General features: G+C 40.9%; 2 protein-coding genes across 2 annotated transcripts in view; one reads left to right on the top strand and one right to left on the bottom strand.

The window, feature by feature from the left end:
- Positions 1 to 132: 132 nt before the first annotated feature.
- RPL9 (ribosomal protein L9) lies at positions 133 to 3999 on the top strand. The gene is made up of 7 exons (XM_068975085.1): positions 133 to 312; positions 402 to 517; positions 1121 to 1216; positions 2336 to 2468; positions 3219 to 3299; positions 3503 to 3617; positions 3790 to 3999. The coding sequence occupies exons 1-6, from the start codon at positions 267 to 269 to the stop codon at positions 3607 to 3609; spliced, it is 579 nt and encodes a 192-aa protein (XP_068831186.1). The 5' UTR covers positions 133 to 266; the 3' UTR covers positions 3610 to 3617; positions 3790 to 3999.
- Positions 4000 to 5501: 1502 nt separating this feature from the next.
- KLB (klotho beta) overlaps positions 5502 to 13744 on the bottom strand; it is a 33913-nt gene continuing 25670 nt past the window's right edge. The window contains 2 exon segments of the mRNA XM_068975112.1: positions 5502 to 8576; positions 9571 to 10714. Of these exon segments, the coding sequence (XP_068831213.1) occupies positions 8188 to 8576; positions 9571 to 10714 (1533 nt within the window). The 3' untranslated portion in view covers positions 5502 to 8187.

The raw sequence follows: 13744 nt of genomic DNA, 5'->3' as shown, positions 1-13744 counted from the left end.
TGGGCTTTCAGGCCTACCCCAGCTCCTCAGCCTTGCCGGGATGGCGCCAGCTTGACACCCGAGGGTGCCCTGAGCGGGGAGTTCGCCGGCTGGGCTTAACAACATGCGCCTGCGAGCTGCTCCTTCCAACCAGGGCGCAGCGGGGACCGCTCTCGGTTCGGGTCCTCCCGTATTCTTGCCGGCGGTCTCCGGTAGGAGTGGAGCTCCGTGCGGTGGAGCTTGGTCGTTGGCGGCCTTCTTCTTACCCTAGGTGTTTGTGTTTCAGAATGAAGACCATTCTCAGCAATCAGACTGTCGACATCCCAGAAAATGGTACGAGACTTGGTGTTTGCGTTTTTCTTACGTCTTTACTACATGCTCTATACCTTGTTCCGAGGCCTCACGAGTACGTTCTCTCCTAGTCGACATTAACTTGAAGGGACGGACAGTTATTGTGAAGGGCCCCAGAGGCACCCTGCGGAGGGACTTCAATCACATCAATGTAGAACTCAGTCTCCTTGGAAAGAAAAAGAAGAGGGTGAGTTTTTTGTTCGTTTTGGACACAGTTGCTTGTTTGGAAGGTTGTGATTTAAGAGTAACAAGATGGGTTGCTTTTCAAATTACGAAATTGAGATTCTGTGTTTTAGCTTCAAATTGGGTGTCTAGAATTATAGCTAGTTTCAGTGTTGTTGCTTTAACAAAATTGGAAGATCAAATTCTGAACAAAGTAGATTAGAAAAACTCCTTCCAGACCAGGGTGCAGCGGGGTAGTAATGATTCGTAGCAGATCTTAATAATACTGTTACAAGTTAAGTTTTTTTTTTTCCCTGATGGTTGTGTAAAAATCTTAGGGACACAGCAGTGGGTCTTAAACCTGATAATTTTCCAGGATTGACGTTTAATGCAGCTTGTACCATACTTTTGTTTCTGGGTTGTCGTTCCTTTGTGAAATAGTGTACCTGTAATGCATAGTAATGAAAATATTTTGAGGTGGTGTGGTTTTTTTTGGGGGGGGGCAAGTCATACTTTTTAATTAGGGCAAGTACTAGAATTTACAGTGATTGTTGTGAATAAATGGACTTCTTTCTAAGCCTGCTTATTTCTGGAAAGAGTTTTCTAAAGTTTTTTTGTTCTGTTACAGCTCCGTGTTGACAAATGGTGGGGAAACAGAAAGGAACTGGCCACTGTTCGCACAATCTGTAGTCACGTACAGAACATGATTAAGGGTGTTACACTGGTAAGCAGATTCCTCAGACTACTTTGTCTTAGAAGGGGGAGGTTTCTCAGCTATACTTCATGTATGCAACATATATGTTTGCTGCAGAGAATAGATTATGCATGTAATTTAGTGGCGTACTTGAGCCCTAGTGCTTGGGAAGAGGTAATGTTGGCAGATGTGTCCAATAGGCATTCCTGGGTCTTGGGATTAAGTGATACATGTGTGTGTGTGTGTGTGTAAAGACCAGGTAGTCTTTGATAGTCTGCTGATGGTTTTTATTTTTTTCCTACACAAATTAAGTCTCATTTTCAAGGTGCATGCTTATAGAAAAGTAACACATGGGGTAGACTTTGGTTTCTTGTTTGATGCCTGTCACTATTTACTCTTGCGGGGATAGAAAAAGGTGGATCAAATTTCTGAACTCCATGTCCATTTCCTTAAAAACATACCAGGGTAGGTTCCTTGAGTGTGGGTGCTTTTGTATCCTTAATTCTTGCTATCTGGTGTACCTTAGTAATTCAGTATGTTAGCCCCGGTGCCCAAGATGAAGGGCTTTGGGGTTCTTTATGAGAAACTAGTGTTGTTTACTGTGGGCATGGTGGTTAAATCACTGTGGTCTCCGACTCTTTTGCAACCCTGTGAACTGTAGTCCACCACGCTCCTCTGTCCATGGGATTTCCCAGGCAGAAATACTGTAGTAGTTTGCGATTTTCCTTCCCAACTAGAGATCAAACCCATGTTTCCTGCACTGGCAGGTGATTTCTTTACCACTGAGCCACCTGGAAAGGCATAGGTGGTAGTGAAACACTTTTCATTAAGGTGCGCACTGCAGTCTGGCAAAGAGACAACAGAAACCGATGATTCTGTATACACTTGTGTGGTGTGGGTGATTTTATAAAGCCTTGAATGAGTATGTGAGAACAGTTTTCAGTTTCCTTTGTCATGGAGGAGGAAGTTTTCCTCTAAAGTCTCTTAGAGATTTGGTCATCCTTTTCTTGGTGCAAAGAGGGAGACAACCCTGACAAATAATGTAAATATTCCTTACAAAGGGGCAGTTCCTACTTGGTTTTCGGAGAAAAACTGGGTATCCTGTTCAAATTTCTCAGCGTTACTGATAGTTTTTTTATTTAAATCTAGGGCTTCCGTTACAAGATGAGGTCGGTGTATGCCCACTTCCCCATCAACGTTGTTATTCAGGAGAATGGTTCTCTTGTGGAAATCCGAAATTTTTTGGGTGAAAAATACATACGCAGGGTTCGAATGAGGCCAGGTATGGTTCATAAGTTTTTTTTTCCTGCTTGTGAAGGCTTAAATATATTTTGGGTTAGTTATAACTAAGGCTAGATTATTTCAGACTTACCCAGTACAATTAAAGTAGAAGTGCACTTAAAATAGTTTTTCTCTGATACATAATTGATGCGTCTAACACTGAAGCAGATTTTAAAACTTAGTGCTCTTTGATTCTGCTTTTTTTTTTCCTATTGAATTGAGGGGGAGTGGGAGGTCTTGCACAAAGCTTGTGAGATCTTAGTTCCCCACTAGGTATCAAACCCTCGCCCCCTGCATTGGCATCATGGAGGCTTTAACCACTGGATCAGCAGGGAGGTCCCCAAAAATGAGCTTTGAAGAATACCAAACGTATACAATTGAAATAAGAAATAAGATTGGATACAAAGCTTATTTATCTGGCTGAGTCTTAGTTTTTGCTTATTTAGCTATGGGATTCTTAGTCAACAACATTCAAACTCTTTAATTTGCAGCATGTGGGAACTAGTTTCCTGACCAGGGATTGAATCCAGTCCGCCTGCATTGACAGCCCAGAGTGTTAGCTACTGGCCCACCAGGAAGTCCCAGGAATACGAAATTTGCCCAGATAATTCAGATTCTATTACAAAACATAGTTTCATTTGGTGTGTGGAATTTTAAATCAAGTAAATTGCTCCTTAATTTAAACATTTTAAGTATTCTACAATTCTTATTTTTTATCTTGACACTATGCAAATGCCCTCTTATATTTTAGGGGTTGCCTGTTCAGTATCTCAAGCCCAGAAAGATGAGTTGATTCTTGAAGGAAATGACATTGAACTTGTGTCAAATTCAGGTTTGTATGTTTACTGTGCATAATTAATACCTATAAAGTCTTATCTATCTAAATCCTGGAGTTGAATACCTGGTATTTGTTCATTTGGTGAGGGTTTTTTTTTAATTTGGGGGATCTTAATTAAAAGCTATAAAGTACAGCATGTGGTGAAATACTTGTGATGAGTTTGGCTGATAATTGCCTTATCTTTTTCACCCTTATAGCTGCTTTGATTCAGCAAGCCACCACAGTTAAAAACAAGGATATCAGAAAATTTTTGGATGGTATCTATGTATCTGAAAAAGGAACAGTTCAGCAGGCTGATGAATAAGATCTCAGGTGGGATTTTGTAATACCTGTATAATTTTATTGCTTTAGTTGGGTCTAATTAATAAACTTAAATTGTAGTTGTAGCAAAGGCAGAAAGTATGTTTTACATGATTGGGAATAAAACTTTTCTGGGTAAGAATATTGATGGAGAATTACAGACTGTTTCTTTTCTTTTTTACAGTGATCTGCAGAAACAACAAGATAGCAGATGGTTCTATGGACTCAGTTGTGATCCTTTAAAGAGACAATAAAAACTCTTGATTTGAGATTTTTTCCTACTGATTTGTCATTTCAAACTATTTGGCCAGTAAACAGTTAACTAAATTCTAATGTGTTAAGAATAATAACAGAAGGAATAGGAGTCGTTGATTTTGTTGTTGTTGTTGGCAAGACTTAATGGCAGAAGGGGCTTGAAGGAATACCAAGGACATTTCAGGCAAGAGGAATACAGTTATCGTGGGAAGAACTTTAGGAGATGCCCTGAAGGTATCTAATTTTACAGTGGCATAGATTTGAAGATTTGTGAGGTAAATGCCTGAGTCACAGTAACTGAAAAGGCAGCTGAGAAGTGATACTTGTCTTAGTAAGAATTAAAAGATGGGGTTAATTTATATTTACGATAAACATGGTTGCCGTAGTCTAAGGTTCTCTCAGACCCAAATTTCAGCCACTTCTATATCTTAGTCTTTGATAGCTTTAAAAAAACTTAAGAAACATTCCATGTGTCGTACTTCAGATACACTACTAAACAATACTGTGTCTTAACTCAGTAGGGTTGCCCCTAAACCTGCAGTCCTTCCCTATCTCATTTGTTAGAAACTGCAAGTGTGTAATTTCTCAGGCAATACATTTAACTTTGTCTTACCTACTTGTCTAGTCCATCAATAAAATCTGTGGGCTTACTAAGATCTTGGTTTAAATAAATGAAATTAATTTTATATTCAGTTAATCATTGGTTTGATGATAACAGTTAAATTTTTAAGAAATGGGTGAAATTGTAAATACAGATTTTGCTTTGAATTATTTTGAGATGAGGTTTGGGGTAGGTGTTGGATGGGTAAGTTGTCTTCCTTTGAGTGACAGGTTAGCAGTCAGATATTTTCAGTGAAGCCTGTTGAGCTCATTCCTCATGTCCATCCTAGCATACCCTGCTCCAGTTTTTGTCCATGATGTTTATAATGTAAGATTAATAGTTTACTTTGTTGGGTATTGATTATATACTCTTTTTCCTGCTAAGAGTCTAACCTTCATGGGGGGATGTGACCTTGTCTACCCTGGGATATTCTAAGTTCTAGAACAGTGTCTGGCATATAGCTGTTTGCTGAGTAATTGGTTCCCAAATTGCCAGGGAGATTCAGGTTGTGGAGATTGAGTAATAGTAATGGGCCTCAAAAGATGTTTTTAAGGTATTGACAGAATTTTAAAATTGAATTTGAGGGTTGAAATTTCCAAGTGGCAGTGTTGCAGAGGGATAAAGGTGTTATTGCAGAGTGTCGGTATATAGGCAGTGGTAGCAGCAGTGGGAGTGTGTAAGACCAGAAGTGAAGCGTGGAGACTTTAAAGGGTAACTGTTGGCAGTCTGGTTGTAGCTGAGGAGTTATTTCAATTTAATAACTTAGATGTGGTAAAGGAACGTGTAGCAGCTTCTCCCCAGGGAAGCTGTCCATGTTTGCTGTTACCACGGAGGAGCATGTAAGTGCATCCTCGGTTTTGAGGTGTATCAGTCTACGTTTTCTAATGAGAAAACATACTTGGGAGTAAATTGCCCATTTGGCACACAGTTTCGGCGGATGGAGGGAGGGGGTGTTGGCAGAACCCAGTTAAAACACCATTCACATTCCATAGTCCTTAAGTTGAATATAAATAATCAGCATGATCCAGTTTATTTGGAATGAATTACTTTGAGAATTAAAACATCCAGTCATCATTTACTGACCTCAATTTCCAGAGGCTCTTTAAACACCATGATTGCGATACTTCCATATATATCAGACTTAGTGGTGAAAGGGTTGTTAAACTGAACATGGAGAATGCAATAATATACAAAGTAAACTACATTTTAAGATGTTCAAGTTTTGAAAGGTAAATTAAAAGATCTGTCAAAAGCTGCCAACAGTTCCTAACTGACTCTTTATGGTCTTATTTTTTAATTAAACAAACGTATTTGGTAATGCAGGATCTATGTTGTGGCAAAGGCTCTTTAGATGTGGTATGTGGGTTCTAGTTCCCTGACCAGGGATTGAACCCAGACCCCCTGCTTTGGGGCATGGAATCTTAACCACTGGTCCATCAGGACAATCCCCATTTATTATTTTAAAATGAATTTAAGAAAAACCTGAAAGGTATAACTGAGCATGAGCTAGATTAAAATATGTACCTAGGGACTCATGGAGCTTACCTGGAGGCTCAGATGGTAAAGCGTCTGCCTGCGGTGCAGGAGACCCGGGTTCGATCCCTGGGTTGGGAAGATCCCCTGGAGAAGGAAATGGCAACCCACTCCAGTACTCCGGCCTGGAAAATTCCATGGACTGAGGAGCCTGGTAGGCTACAGTCCATGGGATCGGGGATCGCAAAGAGTCAGACTCGACTGAGTGACTTCAGTTTTCAGGGACTCATGTATGATGATGGCTTAAAGACTAGTAAAATTCCCAGGTGGCAAAAAAGGACAGCATTGAATTAGGGACTTTACTATTGATACCTTCTCTTCCCTGGTGGCTCAGATGGTAAAGCATAGTCTCTGTGAGATCCCCTGGAGAGAAGGGAAGGGCAACCCACTAGTATTCTTGCCTGGAGAACCCCATGGATGGACCATAGAGTTGCAAAGAGTGACTAACAGTTTTCACTTTGTGGCAAGGTGACAAGTTTAAAAGATACATTAAGCACTAAATGTAAAGACTTACAAACAATACAAGATAATCAAAACAGGACAGGAAAGCAAACATCTTAATTCCAAGTCTGTTTTTAGGACTGAATATGGATTTCTTTTTCAAAACCTTGGATGTTGATGAGTTGCTCAACTGATACTCATTAAAAAACTAGTTACTATAATCATGTATAGCCTCAAGCCTGATAATCAGATGAAAGTTGCTCAGTCGTGTCCGATATTTGTGACCCTTTGGACTGTAGGTCTCCAGGCCAGAATACTGGAGTGGGTAGCTGTCCCCTTCTCCAGTGGTTCTCAGAGAAATATAAAAAATTCTTGGAAAACAAAAGCTGCTAAGGTTGGAGGAAGGATGCAGTTGGAACAAGGAGACAAAAGCATCTAAAATTTTACTATCTGAATTAGCCAGAAAGAATATTGATGTCTTAACCACTTTTGCATTTGTTTGAATTGACCAATTGTGTTATTTTTATCTTTGAAACTTAATGCTGTTATCAATTAGTATCTCAGTTATGCAGGAAATAAGCTTTCCTTTGACTCTGGAAGTCAGACTTCCAGAGGAGTAGACAATAGTTAAATATTGACTCACCTAAGGAAAGAATGGGTATAAATGGGTTTAGATTCAGGTTTTCTTCCAACATTTAGAATACAGTGAATGAATGTTAAGAACAGAATTCAAAAAAGTCAAACTGCAAATTCTGTTTTAAGAATTTGCTTAATCCTAGCTTCAAAGGTTGCAATGTAAGAATAGTTTACTCAGGCCACCAGTACTCTGAATTGTGTCCACAGTTGGGAGGTGCCTTCTACACCTTGAGAGGTCCATATGTGCTTGTGTTAGATCAGTGAAGGACTTCAGGGGAGAGAACAAGTCTCATGGGATAAATGGTAACTTGATAACGATAATATAAAAAAGTCATGTCTTAGAATGTTTTCTGCATCTGTCACCTAAGATTCAGGTGAGGAATAATACCAATTTGAAGGAAGTTGCTGTACTGTGAGGTTGAATGACCTCTGTCTTCACAGGCAGTTGGATCTAGTTGAATTTAATCTTTGTCCTCTGATGTTTACATGAGTTACTAGAAATTAAATGTTATTTTTTAAAAAATCATCTGATAAAAGCTCATAAAATGAGATGTTTTATAAATGCTCAATTTTAACTTCTATTGACACAAGCTGAGGGATTGATGTGCTTAAGAGTTTATAATTGGCTATAGACAAATGATACTTAACCCTATTTTTTTCCATTTGAGAACCACCCTGACCAAAGGGGAAAGCACCTAAAAAGTGACAGAATTTTATCACTGACAATCTCCACTGTGGAATCTTAACAAAGTTGTACTTTCAAAACAATTTCTTTTATCATAAGTAGCTACTGGTATGAATAGAGGAAAACTAGAGAATAATGATAGGAAACAGCTCATCAAACACCATGAGACAACATATCAGATAATCTTCATAGGCTTACTGTCGAGGGAAACCTTTACCTTAGATCCAAGAACTGAATTCACTGATGTCAACACCTTTTAAGGGAAAATTTGAACCATACAATGGAGACCGAGATTGTCATTACCTTGGCTATCACTAAATTCTCAAGTTGTCTTTTTTCTACAATATAGGTGTATCTTCTGTAAGTTACCAGTATATGGAACTGGAGTGAATTTTTAAACTTTTCCATCTGCAGACAGAAATAAGATCAGCTTAGCTAAAAACTCTTTTGTGACCTTTCTTTAACGGTATGTGCTGTGAGTTCTTTGCTTTCCAAATTTTTCTTCTCTTTTGCTTATGAAAAATAGTAATTGATAACAGTAGAACCAGAGTGGAGAAGAAACAACATCCAAAGAATATCAGCGGTTTCTTCTGCACAAGAAGTAAGCAGACAATACATTCTGTGTTTCTTTGAGCCTGACTGCATCTAGGACTACCGTTCTCAGAAAGGAAGCCATTGTTGCTGATCAGTTTGTTGTAAAACTGGATTGAGGATTTAGCTTTGAAATCGGGTGTGAAGAATCCAAATCTGGGTCTAGATTTTTCTTCAGTCAGTTTGAATACATAATAGCCTTTGATTTTGATTTTATCAATCAGGTATGCTGAAAAATACCAAAAATAAACATTATTAATCACATGTGAACTATTAGATATCCTTAAGAATTTAGTTTTCATTGAAAACAGTCTAAAACTCATGCTCATAAAACATTTTCATTAAAGGTTTTTTGACATTCTTTTATCAATGATTTTTCTTGAGAAGATGAATATAGGTGTAATTTTTTAAAGATTGAATTAAAACATATCTATAATCATACAAAAACACCTGCAGGAAACTCAGATTTAAGAACTGTAGCCATAAAGGTCAAAGGACTTAACTGTCAACTTGTTCACAGTGTTAAAAAACAGAAAAATTTTGCTTATTTACCTTGATTCCAGAGCTCAGACGTGAGATAACTGCCCAATAACTGCACTTGGTTTCCCCAGCCACTCACTCTGGCTCGCCTACTCAACTCTTTTATACCTTCTGTCAACAAACTTACAGCACCTCCTCTGTTGGAATCATCTTTGACTACTCTCATACACACATCCAATCCTGTTGACTACCTTCAAAACACATCCAGAACCTATCCACTTCTCACTATCTCCACTCTTAACTGGAGAAGGAAATGGCATCTCACTCCAGGACTCTTGCCTGGAAAATCCTATGGATGGAGGAACCTCGTAGGCTACAGTCCATGGGGTCCGCAGAGAGTCGGACTCGACTGAGCGACTTCACTTTCACTTTCACCACTCTTAATAACCTGACCCAGTCCACCATTATCCTTACCCAGACCAGTGCAATTCTCCCTATATCAATTCTTGCTCCTTTAGAGTGTGTTCACAAAAGAGCAGCAATTCTTTTGGTGTGGGTTGGATCTTGTTAACCTGTTTAAAACCTAGAACCTTCCTATCCCTGAGAGTAAGCTACAGTTTTTACGACAGCCTTTTTATAAGCCCATAATAGACTATCATTAATGAGCCTGTTCCCCCTCATTCTTTGGTTCATATTATCTGGGAATGTCATATATTTCAAGGGAAATGGCCCTCGAACCTCACCTTTCAAAGCCTCCTGAATGTATTTCTCTAAGTAGTATTTTCGGAGCTCATCATTTTCCAGAGACTGGTCATCGATGCCACTGGCTGTGATGTAAACATCCATGTCTCCATAGTTCCTCCGGATCCACTTCAGCACCCTGCGCTCTCCCCAGGGCATCACGGCCAGGCGGGTGGGGGAGCTCAGGCAGGTGATGTCCTGCAGAAACTGGATGTCCCTGTCTGTGTCGTAGGTGCTGCCGTTCTGGCGCTCGTGCATCACGAACCTGGTGGTGAAGTGGTTCAGGGCGTAGAAGTCCGCAGTGCCCTTGACTAGCCTCCTCTCCTCCTCAGTGAACTGAGGCAGCGTGGAGCATGCGAGCCCTTGCCTATTCTTGAAGGCGACGTACTCTCTCATGGCCAGCGGGTAGTCTCCCGTCTTGAAAAGGGGTTCTGCGAACCAGGCGATTTGGAACTGGAGGAAGCGCTCGGCCGCCTTCCAGTGCGAGTCCGCGTAGGGATTGGCGGGCTCGGCCCAATCCGAGTGCAGAGACAGCGACACGGCCCCGCGCTGCACAGGCCTGTACTGCCGGTCATAGAGGTGCCAGGCCAGGGCGTGGGCGATCAGCAGGTGGTGGGCTGCCCAGTAGGTGTCGTTACTAGACTGCTCGTAGATGTCACTCAGTCGGTTAGGCTCGTTGATGGTGATCCAGAGCTTCACCAGGTCCCCCAGCTCCCGGAAGCACAGGTCGGCGTAGTCCTGGAAGGCCTCGGCCGTGGACCGGTTCAGCCACCCTCCGCTGTGCAGCAGAGGCCCAGGGAGGCCTAGGTGGGTGTGGGTCGGATAGTACAGCGTGACCATTGAGGAGATGTTGAGCTTCAGCCCCTCGCTGACCACACACCTGTAGTACCTCAAAGCCTGTCGGTTAGCCACGGACAGGCTGCCAGTGGGAAGGATTGAGGGCCAGTCCAGAGCAAACCGATAGTGGGTCACTTTCATTCTTGCTAACATCTCAAGCTGTCTTTTGATGCTGACAAAATCCGTGCATTGAGCTGGCCTTGTTTTCAGCCTCACTCCTTCCACTCGGTGCAAGAGTCTGTTGCCCGTCACATTCCACACATACAGATGAGGATCGCTGAACTGTGGGGAGGAAGCCACCGCCTCAGGCTGTGAAAGCAAGCACATACAGGCAGGCAGAATCTTAGCATGCGTCCTCTAAGAGAAAGAGGTGTGTGTTAGTCACTCAGTCATGTCCAACTCTTTTGCGACCCCATGGACTGTAGCCCCCAGGGCTGGAAGTGGGTTGCTATTTTCTCCTTCAGGGGCTCTTTCTGACCCAGGGATGGAACCTGGGTCTCCTCTATTGCATTCGGATTCTTTACTATCTGAGCCACTTCAGTCAGACCTTCAGACCAGAAAGGAAGAGCCTGATCTTATTTTGCCTCTCACAATAGAGAAAATAAATGATGCACATGTCCTTCAGAACAACCTATGTCTTCCTGCTTTTTTCCTGTTGATGTCAGCAAAAAAGGCCTGATGGATTATCCTCCCTCCAGGCCCTTGAAATTTACCAGGGAGACAGGAAAATGTAGAGAAAGAACCACACCTAGGGCTTGGCTTGCAAAACAATTTGTCTTTCAGAATACAAGAGGATGTTTTCCAGTTCCTGGGTCCTAAAAACCAGGTAATATGGGTTTGGGGGTGGGGGTGTGTGTGTGGGGTTCTCATGTGATTCTGTTCAAATGCATCAGGAAATTGGCTTGGTTCTCAGTTAAAAGGAACCACAAAGATGGACCTTCCAAACCTGTCACAAATTAAAGGCAAATTAGCATTCCAGTTGTGGAGGATTTCACTGAGATTAGCATTTGGGGTTAGAGGAGGCTGGTGGACCCCAGCCACAGTTCCTAAAATAGGCCAGTGGGAAAGAGCAGGAAATGACCCCTTGCGTTTGCTGAATGCGGCTAACACATTCCAGTTGAAAAATCCAAGTGATGTCACACGTCCATCATTCAGTTCTCCCCTTCCCATGTGCCTGTGAGAACACAGCATTTATTCCTCCAAAGGGAGGATTCTAAACACGCTCCTTATATAAGGTAATGAAGTGTGAAAGAAGAGAACCCTAAAATAACCCCCAGAATCTCGCAGGTTGACTCTTGAATCCATTCTCTGCCCCTCCACTAAGCAGAGAGCCCTGGACTCCTGCTCTGGTTCTGTCCCTTTAAAAGCCAGGCTTGACAACTCTGTTTAGTGACAGAGCAATCTCACCCACCTCACAGGTGTACTGTGAGAAGTCTGTGACTCTGGGCAATTGCTCTGTCAACTCTAAAGCACTCTACAAACATAAGGTACTTATGACTTGGGTTTAGTTCTCCCTGCAATTATCGCCTGTTAGGCCCTTGAGTCTAAATTAAAACAGAAAAGGGCTTAAGAAAAACAAGTTCAAGATTAATAAGAAAAAGTGAAAGTTCTGTTCTTGTTTTAATGTGCTTTTTCTTCCCATGACTGAATTTAACTGCACCTGGAAATCAATGGTAATTAGCCTTTGGTAAATATTTTCCCTCTAATTGTTTTCTCATGTGTCATCTTTCATAGTCTAATTATAAAATCAAATCATTGCCCACTTGCCATCTGCCAACTAGCCATCTAGAACATTAAACGGAGAGAACATTGATCATGTGAGCATGAAGCTAAATCTGTATATAATTATTTGAGTAAAATTCTTAGCCTAGATAGCCAGTTTCAGTGTTTTGAAACCTCAGAGCATCACGGTACTGAAAGGGTATTTATTTACAAAGGGCAATCTTACAGTAAGGTAAGGTACAATGAAATGAAAATCTGTTTTACTTTTAAAAATCTCCAGAAAGCATTAGTCTTAGCAACTGTGTGATTAATCTGCTAAGAGAAATAGTTAAAGTATTGCACTCTGACCTCAGCCCCAGCTCCCAGAGCTTGGTTCTAAAGTTCTTTATTCCACTAAAAGGATCCTGGACTCCTTGGAAAAATGGCTGTTTTCAGGTCTGGTTCAGGAAAGGAATGAGGGGATCCTGGTGAATATTGCACCAGAAAAATAAGAACATACTTAAAAACTGGAAAGGAAATGTCAAAAAGATATAAAAACAGCTTGAAAGAGTCCCATATGCCAAATTTGAGATAATTTGAGCATCAAAATTTCCAGTGAATCAGTGACAACAATGAATTATAACTGAGTTAATTCACTCATTAAACAATGTGTTTAATTCACTTAATAAATACAGAAGAAATAATCTAATTAGAAATTTGCCATTTTGCAATCTACAAAGTAATAACTAATTCAGGCAAGGTTCATAAATCAATGTTAAGAGCATTGGTTGAATGCTGTTGAGAAATAGGATATTTATACAGTCTTAAAATATCACCATCAGATTAATTCTTAATTACAAATGGAAAAGGACCTTTCAGTTAAGAGATCTGGCAAATGCCACATCAAGAAATCTGGTGACTGCTACTTCAACTAGTGTCTCCAGTAATGAAAGAAACTGACTTTATGTGCCTCCTATGGGCTGGAAGAAGCACAAGCTGGAATCAAGATTGCCGGGAGAAATATCAATAGCCTCAGATATGCAGATGACACCACCCTTATGGCAGAAAGTGAAGAAGAACTAAAGAGCCTCTTGATGAAAGTGAAAGAGGAGAGTGGAAAAGTAGGCTTAAAGCTCAACATTCAGAAAACTAAGATCATGGTATCTGGTCCCATTACTTCATGGCAAATAGATGGGGAAACAGTCGAAACAGTGTCAGACTTTATTTTTCTGGACTCCAGAATAACTGCAGATGGTGATTGCAGCCATGAAATTAAAAGACACTTACTCCTTGGAATAAAAGTTATGACCAACCTAGATAGCATATTTAAAAGCAGAGACACTACTTTGTCAACAAAGGTCCATCTAGTCAAGGCTATGGTTTTTCCTGTGGTCATGTATGGATGTGAGAGTTGGACTATAAAGAAAGCTGAGCGCCAAAGAATTGATGCTTTTGAACTGTGTTGTTGGAGAAGACTCTTGAGAGTCCCTTGGACTGCAAGGAGATCCAACTAGTCCATTCTAAAGGAAATCAGTCCCGGGTGTTCATTGGTAGGACTGATTTTGAAGCTGCAACTCCAATAGTTTGGCCACCTGATGCGAAGAGCTGACTCATTTGAAAAGACCCTGATGCTGGGAA

Source organism: Capricornis sumatraensis, chromosome 7 (genome assembly GCF_032405125.1).
Source record: "Capricornis sumatraensis isolate serow.1 chromosome 7, serow.2, whole genome shotgun sequence".
Classification (NCBI taxonomy): domain Eukaryota; kingdom Metazoa; phylum Chordata; class Mammalia; order Artiodactyla; family Bovidae; genus Capricornis; species Capricornis sumatraensis.
The sequence above is the reverse complement of the archived record's forward strand: the minus strand, read 5'-3'. Positions and strand labels throughout refer to the sequence as shown.